Source organism: Schistocerca nitens, chromosome 5 (assembly GCF_023898315.1).
Source record: "Schistocerca nitens isolate TAMUIC-IGC-003100 chromosome 5, iqSchNite1.1, whole genome shotgun sequence".
Taxonomy (NCBI): domain Eukaryota; kingdom Metazoa; phylum Arthropoda; class Insecta; order Orthoptera; family Acrididae; genus Schistocerca; species Schistocerca nitens.
This window is the reverse complement of record NC_064618.1, coordinates 855,213,579-855,227,590: the sequence shown is the minus strand read 5'-3', so window position 1 is coordinate 855,227,590 and position 14,012 is coordinate 855,213,579. Positions and strand designations below refer to the sequence as shown.

Sequence of the window (14,012 nt, the reverse complement as noted above, 5' to 3'; positions counted from 1 at the left end):
ATGACTTGCAAATACGGCTGAAGAGCAATTGTCAAACTGAAACTATCGATGTAACTGAAATTCGCTTTACAAATTACGATTGCGTTGTGCCGCGTTATCTGCTATCCGATTGCCGTCAATCGAGTGTACGTGCCCGTCGTCGTGCGCACGCGCCGTCTTGCTACAGCTAGGGCAGGCTTGTACACTTCTCCAGCAGCCTGGCCAGCTACGAATTTGGCAGTTTTCAACCTATTTTTAAAAATACTTGCTGTGCGCCTTAGTAGATAAAATTTTGGATAGTGCATTTCTACCGGTGTATTCTTCCTGTATGAAAAATTTCAGGGTAGATTTCGATACGTTGGATTGGACGATTCTGTTGTTAGCGTATAACTATCTGGTGATAGGGTGCCCTCTAGCCTCTTCAGTTAAGGAGGTCTGGTAGTAACGTCTGCTTCTGATGTAGGTGACGGTCGGCATATTCACGAACACCGGCGTGAAGAAGATGGACATACGCGACGTGAGCACCGCGCCCGACATCGTGGACACTGGCGCTGTGAGAGGCGCCAAGGAGATTTCCAGAATCACGGAGGTCACCTTCTCGCTGGAGGAGGAGGACGTCGGCTGCTGCTTCTCGACCTGCGAAGACCCGAGCGACGCCGGCGAGTTCCTGTCCAGGTTCCGGCTCTTCTGCAACCAGGTGAGTGCGGGGGCGGCAGCACGCCACACCCACACACGCCAGCGGAGGCGCCGTCTAGGTTCACACAGATACCTGCCTGCCTGCCCGCCCCCTGCTGGAGCCTGCCACGTGCACGTCTGCAGCCCTGCAAGTCACCTTACGGTGTGTGGCGGAGAGTACTTCTGATGACACGAACTTTTCCCGCCTTTCCTGTTCCGTTCGTTAGCGGTACACGGGAACAACTACTGTCGTAAGACCTCCAGTTTCACCTCATTTTCCCCGCCGTGATCATTTCGCGACTGTGTGAGGGAGGGAGTAACACGTTGCTCGACTAATTTTGGAATGCACGCTCTCGAAATTTTGACACTAAATTTCGCCGTCATGCGCAGCTCTTTCCTTCCAGCGTCTGCTACTGGACATTATGGAACATCCCAGCGGCGCTCTCGAGCACACTAGACCAGCGCCATCTGGATCAAGAGGGCCTCTGCGCTGAGTAGCCCACGTACACGTCTTGTCCGCACAAGAGCAGTTTCTGGTCGTAGGCACTTCTTGAAACGTTTTCTTTTCTGACTATACAGGGTGTTACAAAAAGGTGCGGCCAAACTTTCAGGAAACATTCCTCACACACAAATAAAGAAAATATGTTATGTGGACTTGTGTCCGGAAGCGCTTAATTTCCATGTTAGAGCTCATTTTAGTTTCGTCAGTATGTACTGTACTTCCTCGATTCACCGCCAGTTGGCCCAATTGAAGGAAGGTAATGTTGACTTCGGTGCTTGTGTTGACATGCGACTCATTGCTCTACAGTACTAGCATCAAGCACATCAGTACGTAGCATCAACAGGTTAGTGTTCATCACGAACGTGGTTTTGCAGTCAGTGCAATGTTTACAAATGCGGAGTTGGCAGATGCCCATTTGATGTATGGATTAGCACGGGGCAATAGCCGTGGCGCGGTACGTTTGTATCGAGACAGTTCTTTTTTTTTATATATCTTTTTTTAAAAAAAAAATTCTGTATTTCATCATTACATCATTATTGTGATACAAAATAACCTACTACCTAAGTACATTAGTAGGTCCTATTATTAAACTATTTCTAAATTTCTAACTGCAGCTATTTTTTATGTTAACACTGAGGGTTTACTACGTTCCATCACCACTATGGGAATATTTTGCTACTGTGATCTAAGATGGTTACTTATTATTACTACTCTACCTGCAGCGTTACAATGTGTCAGAGTATAATACAAACCTATTTTGTTGGCCATTCCCACTGAGCTAATCCCAGTGGGAGTGCCCCTGACACTGGGCTGGCCGGTAACTTGGTCGCTGCAGTTTTATTCTATTTTTCTTATCCTAATTATTAATCTTATAACTAACCTTATTCTAATGTCATAATCGGTGCTTGTCAAATCCGGTAATGATGTACTGCCCCCCAACCTATTCCGAAGACTTGGCGGATTCCAGCCGTGAAGCGACTGGCCTATTCCATGTTCCGGCGGAACAGGGGGGCGTACGCGACAAATCTGGTGTTTAATTAATGATTGTTACGTAGATATTCTTTGAGGACTTTAGTTGAGATGTTATTAGTCAGTTTATTCAGTGTATCGAAGGTGTTTTGATGCCTGAGCAAGTGGTACGTGTCATTATTTGGCAGTTGTTCCCTAAGTTGGTGTGCTACATCGTCGAAGAGGGACACTCATACACCACATGGTCTGGTGTGCCCTGCACTGCTCCACAGTCACACGCTGGTGCCGCCCTTTTCCCAAACCGACAGAGATATGTCGGGTAAGGTCCGTGGCCAGTAAGAAAATGCAGCAGCCCCCTTGATGGTTTGATATAGGTGAGTTCAAGACGTTCCTGTATGCTTGGAAACAGCTCATGCGTTCTTCGGCCAGTTTCCTCGCTGTCCCAGAGTTCCTGCCACAATTCCATTCCCCTTCTTTTAATGCTTGGCTTATCCCCTACATATACCCCCATGATTTCTTCTATCTTTTCCCTTCTATTTTTCTTGACCCAGTACCAAGTGGCCTGTTCCCTAATTTTTATGTCCAGCGGACATATCCCCATCAGCACTGAAAGTGCCCCTCCTGGTGTTGTTCTATATGCACCTACTGACCGTAGGAGCATATTTCGCTGCACTCTTCTTACGGCCACGGCAGGCATGACCCTCGTGAGCCTGTGTGCCCAGACCGCTGATCCGTAGCCTACAATGGATGTGAGAATACTATTATGATATAATTTAATAAGATCAGGTGAGAGGTGAAATCTTTTGTGCCCTATTCCAATTAAGTTGTGTAGTACTGTGAGTGAACGTTGTGTTATTGTGTCTATATGCGATGCATAGTTCCACCTCTCGTCGATGATCACACCAAGGTACCGAGCTTCTCTACGCCTGAGGATTGGTAGGCCATTTATTCTAACGGTAGGGTTTCTTATAAGTTGACCCTTAAGCAGCAAGTAGGTAGACTTGTTAGGTGCTATTGACATCTTTGTTTTATGACACCATGTGGTCAGTATTGTGATGGCTCTTTCTACCTTTGGCTCCAATTCTTCGCGGCTATGGCCGCCTACCAGCAGGAGGAGGTCATCTGTGTAGGCTATGACCTCTAGTACATCTTCACTACTCTTTAGTTCTTCCAAGAGTGGTTCCATATTTATGTCCCAGAAGAGTGGCCCCAGGACAGATCCCTGAGGACACCCCTTGGTGATTTTCTTACTGACCAGGGGCCGATAGCCAGACCTCCCTGTCTTCACAATAGCTCCTCAGACAGCCATATAGCGGCCCTGGGCAATCTTTCTCCCGCAAGCAGGAGAAGAGCGAAGGCCACCACAGGTTGTCAAAGGCGCCACTGATGTCCACCATGATGCCAACTATGTACCTGTGCGGGGCAGAGCCACAGACATCCGCGGCCAGGGCGATTGCGTCAGACGCGGATCGCCCCGCCCGAAAACCGAACTGTCTGTCACTCATCCCACACAGGACCCGGTGTGCAGCCAGCCTGTCTGCCAGCAACCTCTCAAAGAGCTTGCCCAACACGTCCAGTAGACATATAGGTCTGTAGGATTTAGCTTCTTTGGGATCTTTGTCTGGGCCTTTTTTAATTATGACCACATTCGCCTTTTTCCATATTGAGGGGAATGTCTGAAGTCGTAAACATTCATTGTATAGCTGAGTGAGAGGTGCTACCAGTTGGGGGGCGAGGTATTGTATCACCTCCGCAATGATGCCATCCGGGCCGGGAGCCTTTCCTTTTTTGAGATCTTTTATTTGAGAGCTTACCTCTTCTTCAGAGAAGGGGTACACCACGCGATTGTTTTCATAGACCCGCTGGTTCTCTAGTCGTATTCTTTGCTGTTCTTCCGAATCATCTTCCTCTCTATCGTCAGGTAACAGGGCACGGAGTAGGGCCTCCGCAGTTTCCTGCCAGGTCTCCGTCATCCGGTTCCCATCCCTGACGGTAGATAACACCATAGGTGATTTTATTTTTTCCCTGACTATTTTGTAGGGAAGTCCCCAGGGGTCCGTAGCCAATTGGCTTTGCACATATTTCTCCCAGCTTCTCATCCTGACAGCCTTGAGTTCCAGTTGGAACTGTTCTTTGGCTTCTCTGTATATCTGCTGCCAGCGCTGCTTTTCGTGCCAGACGACACACCGCTGGTAATACCTCCTCGCCCTCCGTACTGCCTGGCGCATTTGCCCCAGTTCGGCTGACCATGGTGAAGGGGAGGCCGCGACAGCCCTCCTCCTGGTTGGTACAGCTGCCTTTACTGCCCTGATTATCGCATTTGTAAAATCTTTGGCATATTGTTCCATATCGACATCACCCTCCAGCAACGCAGGAATGTCGCACTCCCTCACCAGGCGGTCCCAGTCAGTTTTATTGTAGTTGAACTGCGTTTCCCACCCCATGTCCCAGTGGCACTCGCTGTCTCCTATGTTGAATGTTATCATGTTATGGTCGCTGGTAGTGATCTGGTCCCAGACTGTCCAGTTCGATAATTTTGTCACCAGATTTGATGTTACCAAGGTAACGTCAATGTTTGTGCCGTTTCCCCCCCCCCCCCCTCCTGTGTAGGTGGGAGGGTTTCCTTGTTTGTTAGCGACTATTAATTGTAATGACATAATGGTATCAACAGCTTTTTCACCTCTTTCATCCTGGGTGCCACTGAACCATAGGGGGGATTTTGCATTGATGTCCGCAGTCACGAGAATTTTTTGTCCCCGCAACGCCGTGGTTATTAGGACAAGCTTATCCAGAAATTCATCAATTTGTCTTCCATACTGGAAGTACATATTGACTAGGTATAATAATCCAGTGGGTGAGTGAAGCTCCACGACGTTGCAGTGGTCATCTGAAAATTGTGCTAATGTGGTGGCTCTTAACGCTTTATTTATAATCATAACCGCGGCTCTTGGTTCCGCTCCGCTATGGATTTGCTGCCAATTGACTGCAGTGAACGGGATCCGGCCAGCCAGGGAGTACGGCTCCTGCATGCAGAGTACGTCCAGACTCTTCTCCTCCACCACCCTTCGGAGTTCCTGCAGGACCAATCTGCTATTATGAGTGTTTATCTGTCCCACTCTTAATTGGCTCACGTGGAAAGTATGTGTGTATGTGAGATTCTGGCCAGTTTTTGCGCCAGTCGTGAGCTATTCTGCCGTTTGTGATGACAGATTGGTTGTATAACTCATCAAGGTTAAATTTTTCGTTTCGCCTTTCAAACACTTTCATGACCAGGTCTCGCAGGGCTCCGAAGTCTGTGGGGAGATTCATTGTCTTGAGCTGTATTCTGTCTACAGCCTCCATCACTGGAAAGGTAATGTCTCTACCGTATTTGTGGCCGACACGCACCACGTGCCTCAAGGCTGTTGTGAGAGTGGCCGGCTCTTCCAGCCTTGACAGCTGCAAGGCGAGCTCCAGGTTGGGGTAAATCCTAGCAGGATCTATTCCTGGCTCTCGTTCAGTGTGTGGGCTTGTTGGTGTACCACTGTTTATCGGTACACTGGTGCTACTTATTTTGTTTTCTTGCACTAACTCTTCCCGCATTGATAATCTCCCTACCACAGGACGCCCAGGTGGTCGTTCTTGATCTTTAGGCGACCTTTGTCCCCAATTCGGAGGGGAGGGTGCATTATTCTCGTCACAGGGATCTGTTTGAATACAGACATCTTTCATGATAATGAAGTGTTGTGGCCTGGTGATCTTTTGTATAAATTCTTTAAACTTACTGGCCCTTATTGCATCCCTCAACCTCTTGCTTGGAGACTTTCTTTTAGGCTTCTTGTTCCCATTTGGGGGCTCAGCCATAATCAATTCTGCCTATAAGTCTCTGCTCGAGCATCCTGTAGGTAGGGCAGTTTCTGCCAGTGGTATTGCATGGCTTTTTTCCTCTCTTTGTGCAGGGTATACAGATCCCTACTTTGTTGCAATTTTTTCTCGCGTGATCTTCGGCCCCACACCTGGAGCAGGCCGGCCTCCTTTCGCAGTGTTTGTGTATATGGTCTAGATCGCCACAGTTGTGGCATCTGGGAACTACAAGATAGTCCCGTACGTTTATGGCGTGGAAACCTAAATAGATTTTGCCCATAGTGGTGATTTTCCGCCACATCTTTCCAGAGACCTCGGCGACGTGATGTACAACATCACGGTCCCGGGGCCCTGTTTTGAAGCGCAATTTGAAGTCTTGTCTGAATGTCTCCCATTCCGTGTCATCGAAATTCTGATTGTATAATGTTTCGTAAATGTCTGATTCCGTTAAAGCTACTGGTACATCATAGAGAATCACCAGCGGATTTCTCTTTTTTTGGTGGTTCACACTTGACTGCTGCGTTCAATTTGGTGTTTTTAAGTATTTTATCTTTGTCTACTTCTGTAGCTACATCTACTACTACCACATTTTTAGTTGCCTTAACTTTATTTATTTTGATTTTGTCTTTGGCAGGGTCAATTATTGTAGTGAAAATTTCTTGTACTTTTTTTACCGTTTGTCCGGGCAGGGGTCTTAGAAAGACCGCCGTGTCCGGTCTTTTTGTGACCTTAGCTATTGCTTCTTTGGTGGTTTGAGTTTTTGTGGCTGCTTGTGCAGCTACTGCTGCCCATGTCTTGGTTGGTTGCTGTCTGAGTCTGTTATTTTCTTTTTCTAACTCTTCGAGTCTCCCCTCAAGCCTTGCACTTGCAATGGCCCAAGCGGCGAGCTCGTTTTTAATTGCCAGGACAGCAGCCTGGCTGATTTTACCATTTTTTACACTTGAGTCTAGAATTTGACTAATTTTGGTGTGTCTCTCAAGTGTGGTTTGCACATTCTGTTCCGTTTCCTCCTGTGAGGCAGGAACAGTCGCTATCGACGCCCTCGAGGTCGCACTAGAGTCACTCGTCTCAGATTCAGCCATATTTGACGAGTGAAAGAAAAAAGGTGGGAGCCCGTCTCTTGCCCCGGACCGGCTCCTCTGGCATGGGGGGGGGACTTCTGCAGCTCGCCCACCGACCTCGCCCCTAGGTCAAGGGCACTCCAGAGCTGCCGGGTTCAGCGCGCCGTCGCCAGCACACTGGTCCCCATCGATGGCCCCGTCGTCGACGATTTCACACGACGCTCCTCGGCAACTGCACCCCGCACTCCGGAGAGGCGGATGCACCCCTCGCCCTTCGCCGCCTACTTGCCCGAGTTTCCACCAGAAGGCCAAGGACCCACTGCTACTCAGGTGGTGGGTCGGTCCCTCAGTCGTTCAGCGGTCTGGGCCCATCTAACCTAGCCCAGGCGATGTCACCACCTCCTGGGTTTGGCAGAACACGCCCCGGTTACCCAGGGGCGCGGCGAAGCACCCTTGCCGACTCGCGCCGTGATCCCACGCCGACAAACGAGGTCGCCGGCATGCAGAGCACCTGCTGGTCTGTGCCCTGCGAACAGAAAGGGACTGGTGTTCGGTCCCTCGACACAGCTCCCCCTGTGCCACGCACCCTTCGCTTTCGCATCGGGTTGGGTCGCAGCTCTCCCTTTTGTCGCGAGGCAGAATGCCAAGCTTAACATCTGGCACCACGGGAAGGCGGAAAGAGCCACTTGGGAAGGAGAGGCTATGAGAGACGCATCACTTCCCCTGTGAGGACTGCCACGGCACACCCGACTGGAAAGCGATACGCCCCAGTGCGAGCTTCCGTGCCTTACGGCGCGCCGGCAACGGGCAGGCCCGCGCCGACACGCGCCGTCAAGTGACTGACCTCACGCCAGACAGGTTTCCAGAACGAAGGTGTCCCGACAGGATGACGTTCGAAGCAATTTATCGGCGTCTTAGGGAGCACGGAACATTCCAGCCTATGACTCGCGACTGGGGAAGACCTAGAACGACGAGGACACCTGCAATGGACGAGGCAATTCTTCGTGCAGTTGACGATAACCCTAATGTCAGCGTCAGAGAAGTTGCTGCTGTACAAGGTAACGTTGACCACGTCACTGTATGGGGAGTGCTACGGGAGAACCAGTTGTTTCTGTACCATGTACAGCGTGTGCTGGCATTATCAGCAGCTGATTGGCCTCCACGGGTACACTTCTGCGAATGGTTCATCCAACAATGTGTCAATCCTCATTTCAGTGCAAATGTTCTCTTTACGGATGAGGCTTCATTCCAACGTGATCAAATTTTAAATTTTCACAATCAACACGTGTGGGCTGACGAGAACCCGCACGCAATTGTGCAATCACGTCATCAACACAGATTCTCTGTGAACGTTTGGGCAGGCATTGTTGGTGATGTCTTGATTGGGCCCCATGTTCTTCCACCTACGCTCAATGGTGCACGTTATCATGATTTCATACGGGATACTCTACCTGTGCTGCTAGAACATGTGCCTTTACAAGTACGACACAACATGTGGTTCATGCACGATGGAGCTCCTGCACATTTCAGTCGAAGTGTTCGTACGCTTCTCAACAACAGATTCGGTGACCGATGGATTGGTAGAGGCGGACCAATTCCATGGCCTCCACGCTCTCCTGACCTCAACTCTCTTGACTTTCATTTATGGGGGCATTTGAAAGCTCTTGTCTACGCAACCCCGGTACCAAATGTAGAGACTCTTCGTGCTCGTATTGTGGACGGCTGTGATACAATACGCCATTCTCCAGGGCTGCATCAGCGCATCAGGGGTTCCGTGCGACGGAGGGTGGATGCACGTATCCTCGCTAACGGAGGACATTTTGAACATTTCGTGTAACAAAGTCACGCTGGTACGTTCTGTTGCTGTGTGTTTCCATTCCATGATTAAAGTGATTTCAAATGAAGTAATAAAATGAGCTCTAACATGGAAAGTAAGTGTTTCCGGACACAAGTCCACATAACATATTTTCTTTCTTTGTGTGTGAGGAAAGTTTCCTGAAAGTTCACCTGTACCTTTTTGTAACATCCTGTATACTACGAGGCGTGTTTTTTAAGTAAGGTCCGTTTGAACACAGGTACACAACGAAAGGTTATTTCAAAAAAGTAAAATTATTTTCAGAAAGTACATACTTCACTCTATTTTTCGACATACACTCCTGGAAATTGAAATAAGAACACCGTGAATTCATTGGCCCAGGAAGGGGAAACTTTATTGACACATTCCTGGGGTCAGATACATCACATGATCACACTGACAGAACCACAGGCACATAGACACAGGCAACAGAGCATGCACAATGTCGGCATTAGTACAGTGTATATCCACCTTTCGCAGCAATGCAGGCTGCTATTCTCCCATGGAGACGATCGTAGAGATGCTGGATGTATTCATGTGGAACGGCTTGCCATGCCATTTCCACCTGGCGCCTCAGTTGGACCAGCGTTCGTGCCGGACGTGCAGACCGCGTGAGACGACGCTTCATCCAGTCCCAAACATGCTCAATGGGGGACAGATCCGGAGATCTTGCTGGCCAGGGTAGTTGACTTACACCTTCTAGAGCACGTTGGGTGGCACGGGATACATGCGGACGTGCATTGTCCTGTTGGAACAGCAAGTTCCCTTGCCGGTCTAGGAATGGTAGAACGATGGGTTCGATGACGGTTTGGATGTACCGTGCACTATTCAGTGTCCCCTCGACGATCACCAGTGGTGTACGGCCAGTGTAGGAGATCGCTCCCCACACCATGATGCCGGGTGTTGGCCCTGTGTGCCTCGGTCGTATGCAGTCCTGATTGTGGCGCTCACCTGCACGGCGCCAAACACGCATACGACCATCATTGGCACCAAGGCAGAAGCGACTCTCATCGCTGAAGACGACACGTCTCCATTCGTCCCTCCATTCACGCCTGTCGCGACACCACTGGAGGCGGGCTGCACGATGTTGGGGCGTGAGCGGAAGACGGCCTAACGGTGGCGGGACCGTAGCCCAGCTTCATGGAGACGGTTGCGAATGGTCCTCGCCGATACCCCAGGAGCAACAGTGTCCCTAATTTGCTGGGAAGTGGCGGTGCGGTCCCCTACGGCACTGCGTAGGATCCTACGGTCTTGGCGTGCATCCGTGCGTCGCTGCGGTCCGGTCCCAGGTCGACGGGCACGTGCACCTTCCGCCGACCACTGGTGACAACATCGATGTACTGTGGAGACCTCACGCCCCACGTGTTGAGCAATTCGGCGGTACGTCCACCCGGCCTCCCGCATGCCCACTATACGCCCTCGCTCAAAGTCCGTCAACTGCACATACGGTTCACGTCCACGCTGTCGCGGCATGCTACCAGTGTTAAAGACTGCGATGGAGCTCCGTATGCCACGGCAAACTGGCTGACACTGACGGCGGCGGTGCACAAATGCTGCGCAGCTAGCGCCATTCGACGGCCAACACCGCGGTTCCTGGTGTGTCCGCTGTGCCGTGCGTGTGATCATTGCTTGTACAGCCCTCTCGCAGTGTCCGGAGCAAGTATGGTGGGTCTGACACACCGGTGTCAATGTGTTCTTTTTTCCATTTCCAAGAGTGTAGTTGCCAAGTTTGTTGAAACACGTATCATACCTCTCAACCAATTTTAAAATACCCTCTTCATAAAAACTTGCCGCCTGCTCCGATAACCAAGGGTTCGCTGCCGTTTTCACTTTGTCCTCATCATTGTAACAGCTGCCACTGAGGTGTTGTTTGAGGTGGAGGAGCAGATGGTAATCGCTCGGCGCAAGATCAGAACTGTAGGGTGGGTGGTCTAAAACTTCCCAGCCAAAACTGTCCAATAAATGGCGGGTCTGACCTGCAGTGTGAGGTCTTGCATTGTCATGGAGAAGAACAATTCCCTTTCCCAGCATGCCACGTCTTTTATTTTGAATCTCTCTGCGTAGCTTTCTAAGGGTTTGGCAGTATGCTTCTGCAGTGATAGTGGTTCCTCGTTGCATGAAGTCGACCAACAAAACACCATGCCTATCCCAAAACACCGACGCCATGATTTTGCTTTGGGACAGAGTCTGTGGGGCCTTCACCTTTACAGGCGAGTGTGTGTGTCTCTATTCCATGCTCTGTTGCTGCGATTCGGGCGTGATATGCGAAACCCATGTTTTCTCTCCACTTACGATCTGACTCAAGAAGCCATCACCTTCTGCGTGATAACGAGTCAAGAACTTCATAAGACACTCAAATCTTTGGTTTTTGTGGTCCTCTGTTAGGAGTTTTGGGACCCAGCGGGAGCACAGTTTACTAAACTTTAGGTGTTCAGAAACAATGTTGTAAAGCACTGGTCTCGACAAGTCAAGTAATTTCGTTTGAGAGACCTGTTATTGTGAAGCGCCTGTTCTCACGAATCCTCGCTTCAACTGAAGCCACCAAACCGTCTGTAGTCAAAGAAGAGCGACCGGAGCGGTCCTCATCATGGACGTTGCCACGGCCATCTTTGAGTTCTCGTACCCACTTACGTACTTTGCTTTCACTCATAACAGTATCACTGTACACTTTGCAAATCTGTCGATGAATTTCTGCAGCAGACAGGTTCTTTTCCGACAAAAACCGTATCACTGAGCGAACCTCACACGCGGCGGGCGAGCTGATAGTCTTAAACATTTTAAAAGCACAGAACAGAACCGTACATGTTAGCTTCAGAGCTGAAACTGAGCACAGTTGTTCCCGAGGCATGCCGGTACACGACGCACGCGCTCGTTGCGGTATGCCCACGAACTACTAGTGTCTACAACAAAACGGACCTTACTTAAAAAACACACCTCGTATATTTTTAGTGACATATTGATAACCTTATACGTTCTTATATTTCGTGAGGGTGAAACTGTTGTTCACACACTTACATCCAGTAATTCACATGACAGCTACGCAAGATCGATTATCGTGAGCTTAATAATGAGGAACTAATAATAGTGGAGGACGAGTCTCAAATAGCTTTTTTTAGAAACTTTCAATTTGTAAATTCTGAATACTACATTTCATAACCATTTCTGGTAGGTAGTTATGAAGTATTAGTTAAGTCATCATATCGACATTGATGTCTGGCCATTGATATTAGACTACCAGTTGTGTTCCAAGTCACATTATTCATAAAGCAGCATTTTTGCTCTGAAATGGCCAAAAAATAAAACACCAAAATAGGTTCCCTTTTATCATCGCTTGGCGACAAGACGAGAACCTCTACTCTTTCTGCCTTTGCCTCAAATGATTAATCTGCTGAACCACTAATCCAGCACCTCCAAACGCAGCTGCTTGTTGATTTTATGTAGGTACCTCGGTTGACAATTAATAACCCCGGGTATGTACTGCTCTAAACCTGTAAAAAAAAGCATCTCGCTGAACATGTTACCTGAAGTTCGAGGTGATACACTGCTCCGCTCCACCTTATTCCGCATGAGGCTTCAATTTCACAGCAAGCAAACAACTAAGTTGTAACACAAATAGCAGCAAGCTGCACGAAAAAATTCGCAGGCAAGTGTTACACGAATAACGTAACAAAGAGAATTGGCGTTCAGTTACCTGATCTCATGTGAATTCAGCGAAAATATTCGTGGAAAATCAAAATTGCGACCGCAGGGATTAAATAATTATATGGAGTTTATCTAGAGCAGTAGACACGCTTCGCGCTCGGTGCTCAGTTTTAATCTCCCATTACAAAATTTAAGATACGTTTTAATGAGGATAATAATAATAATAACAATAATAATAATAATACTGCCAAAACAGCAACAAAGCTAGTGTTGAATATGTTGTGTTGGCTGAAGAGCCAACACCGTGTTACGAATGGAGGCCGAAATGCACGCGTTTTAGCTCACGCAGGCTGGCGTGAGGAGGGAAGGATTATACTGACGTGAGGTCTGGAACATGACAGGGAATTAGAATTCAGAAAGCGGACGTAATTAGTTTAATACTTAACTTTAATCCATTAATGATGAAAGTCGCTCTTGACGGTATGATTCACAATATTATCTGTTCAGAATACATTCAGTAACTCAATATGGCGCCTTGCTAGGTCGTAGCAAATGACTTAGCTGAAGGCTATGCTAAACTGTCGTCTCTGCAAATGAGAGCGTATGCAGCCAGTGAACCATCGCTAGCAAAGTCGGCTGTACAACTGGGGCGAGTGCTAGGGGAGTCTCTCTAGACTAGACCTGCCGTGTGGCGGTCTGGCGGTGACACCACAGAATCACGTTTAATTTTAAGTTTATGCTTCACATTATTAGCTTCATACTGCAGTTAAATGCAGTTAAACGACATACATTTTTTGTTTTGCTGATACTAAAATTTTTCCTTCGAATAGCCCATTTCCATTTTTCTGATAGCTGTTCTTCCTCTGAAAATGAAAAAAAAAAAACATGCACTTGCGATCCTGTCATATAATTTCCTTTATATCCAGTCACACATGGCTAAGGCATTTTGTTTGTCCCTAAGACAGATAGGAACTGTGCATCGGATAAATAACATGAACATTGTAAAACGGTCACAATGTGTAGCATACACGTCTGCCCAAGCTCAGCACAGTGCTATGTAACGTAAGTTATTTGCTGCTGTTATGATTACTCTTGCCATACCGAACATGCTGTTAGCAGGCAACGAACAGGCCTTGTTAATCCAGGTGGCGCTGCCTAAACGATTCCGTGACAAAAAGCGCCGCTCTTGCTTGGATCTTCTCATCTCCTCTATTAATCCTACTTGGTGAGAGTCCCAGACTGATGAATAATTTTCAAGAATCGGTCGGACAAGTGTTTCGTAAGCCACATCTTTCGCGGATGTATTACGTTTCCTTAAGATTTCCTCAAAGAATCGGAGCCTGGCATCTGCTTTTTTTTTCTTAGTATTAGTTATTGCACTTAGGGTCACTCTGGATGATTACTCCTACGTATTTAGTGGTTGGTACTGTTTGCGGCCATTTGCCGCTAATAGTGTCATCCAACCGTAGTGGGGCTCTTCGCCTTA

General features: G+C 48.4%; 1 protein-coding gene across 1 annotated transcript in view; it reads left to right on the top strand.

Moving 5' to 3' along the window:
- LOC126260761 (uncharacterized) overlaps positions 1–14,012 on the top strand; it is a 168,280-nt gene that overhangs the window by 91,636 nt on the left and 62,632 nt on the right. Inside the window, exon 6 of the mRNA XM_049958099.1 lies at positions 443–676. Coding sequence (XP_049814056.1) covers positions 443–676 — 234 coding nt within the window. The remainder of the gene's footprint in view (positions 1–442; positions 677–14,012) is intronic.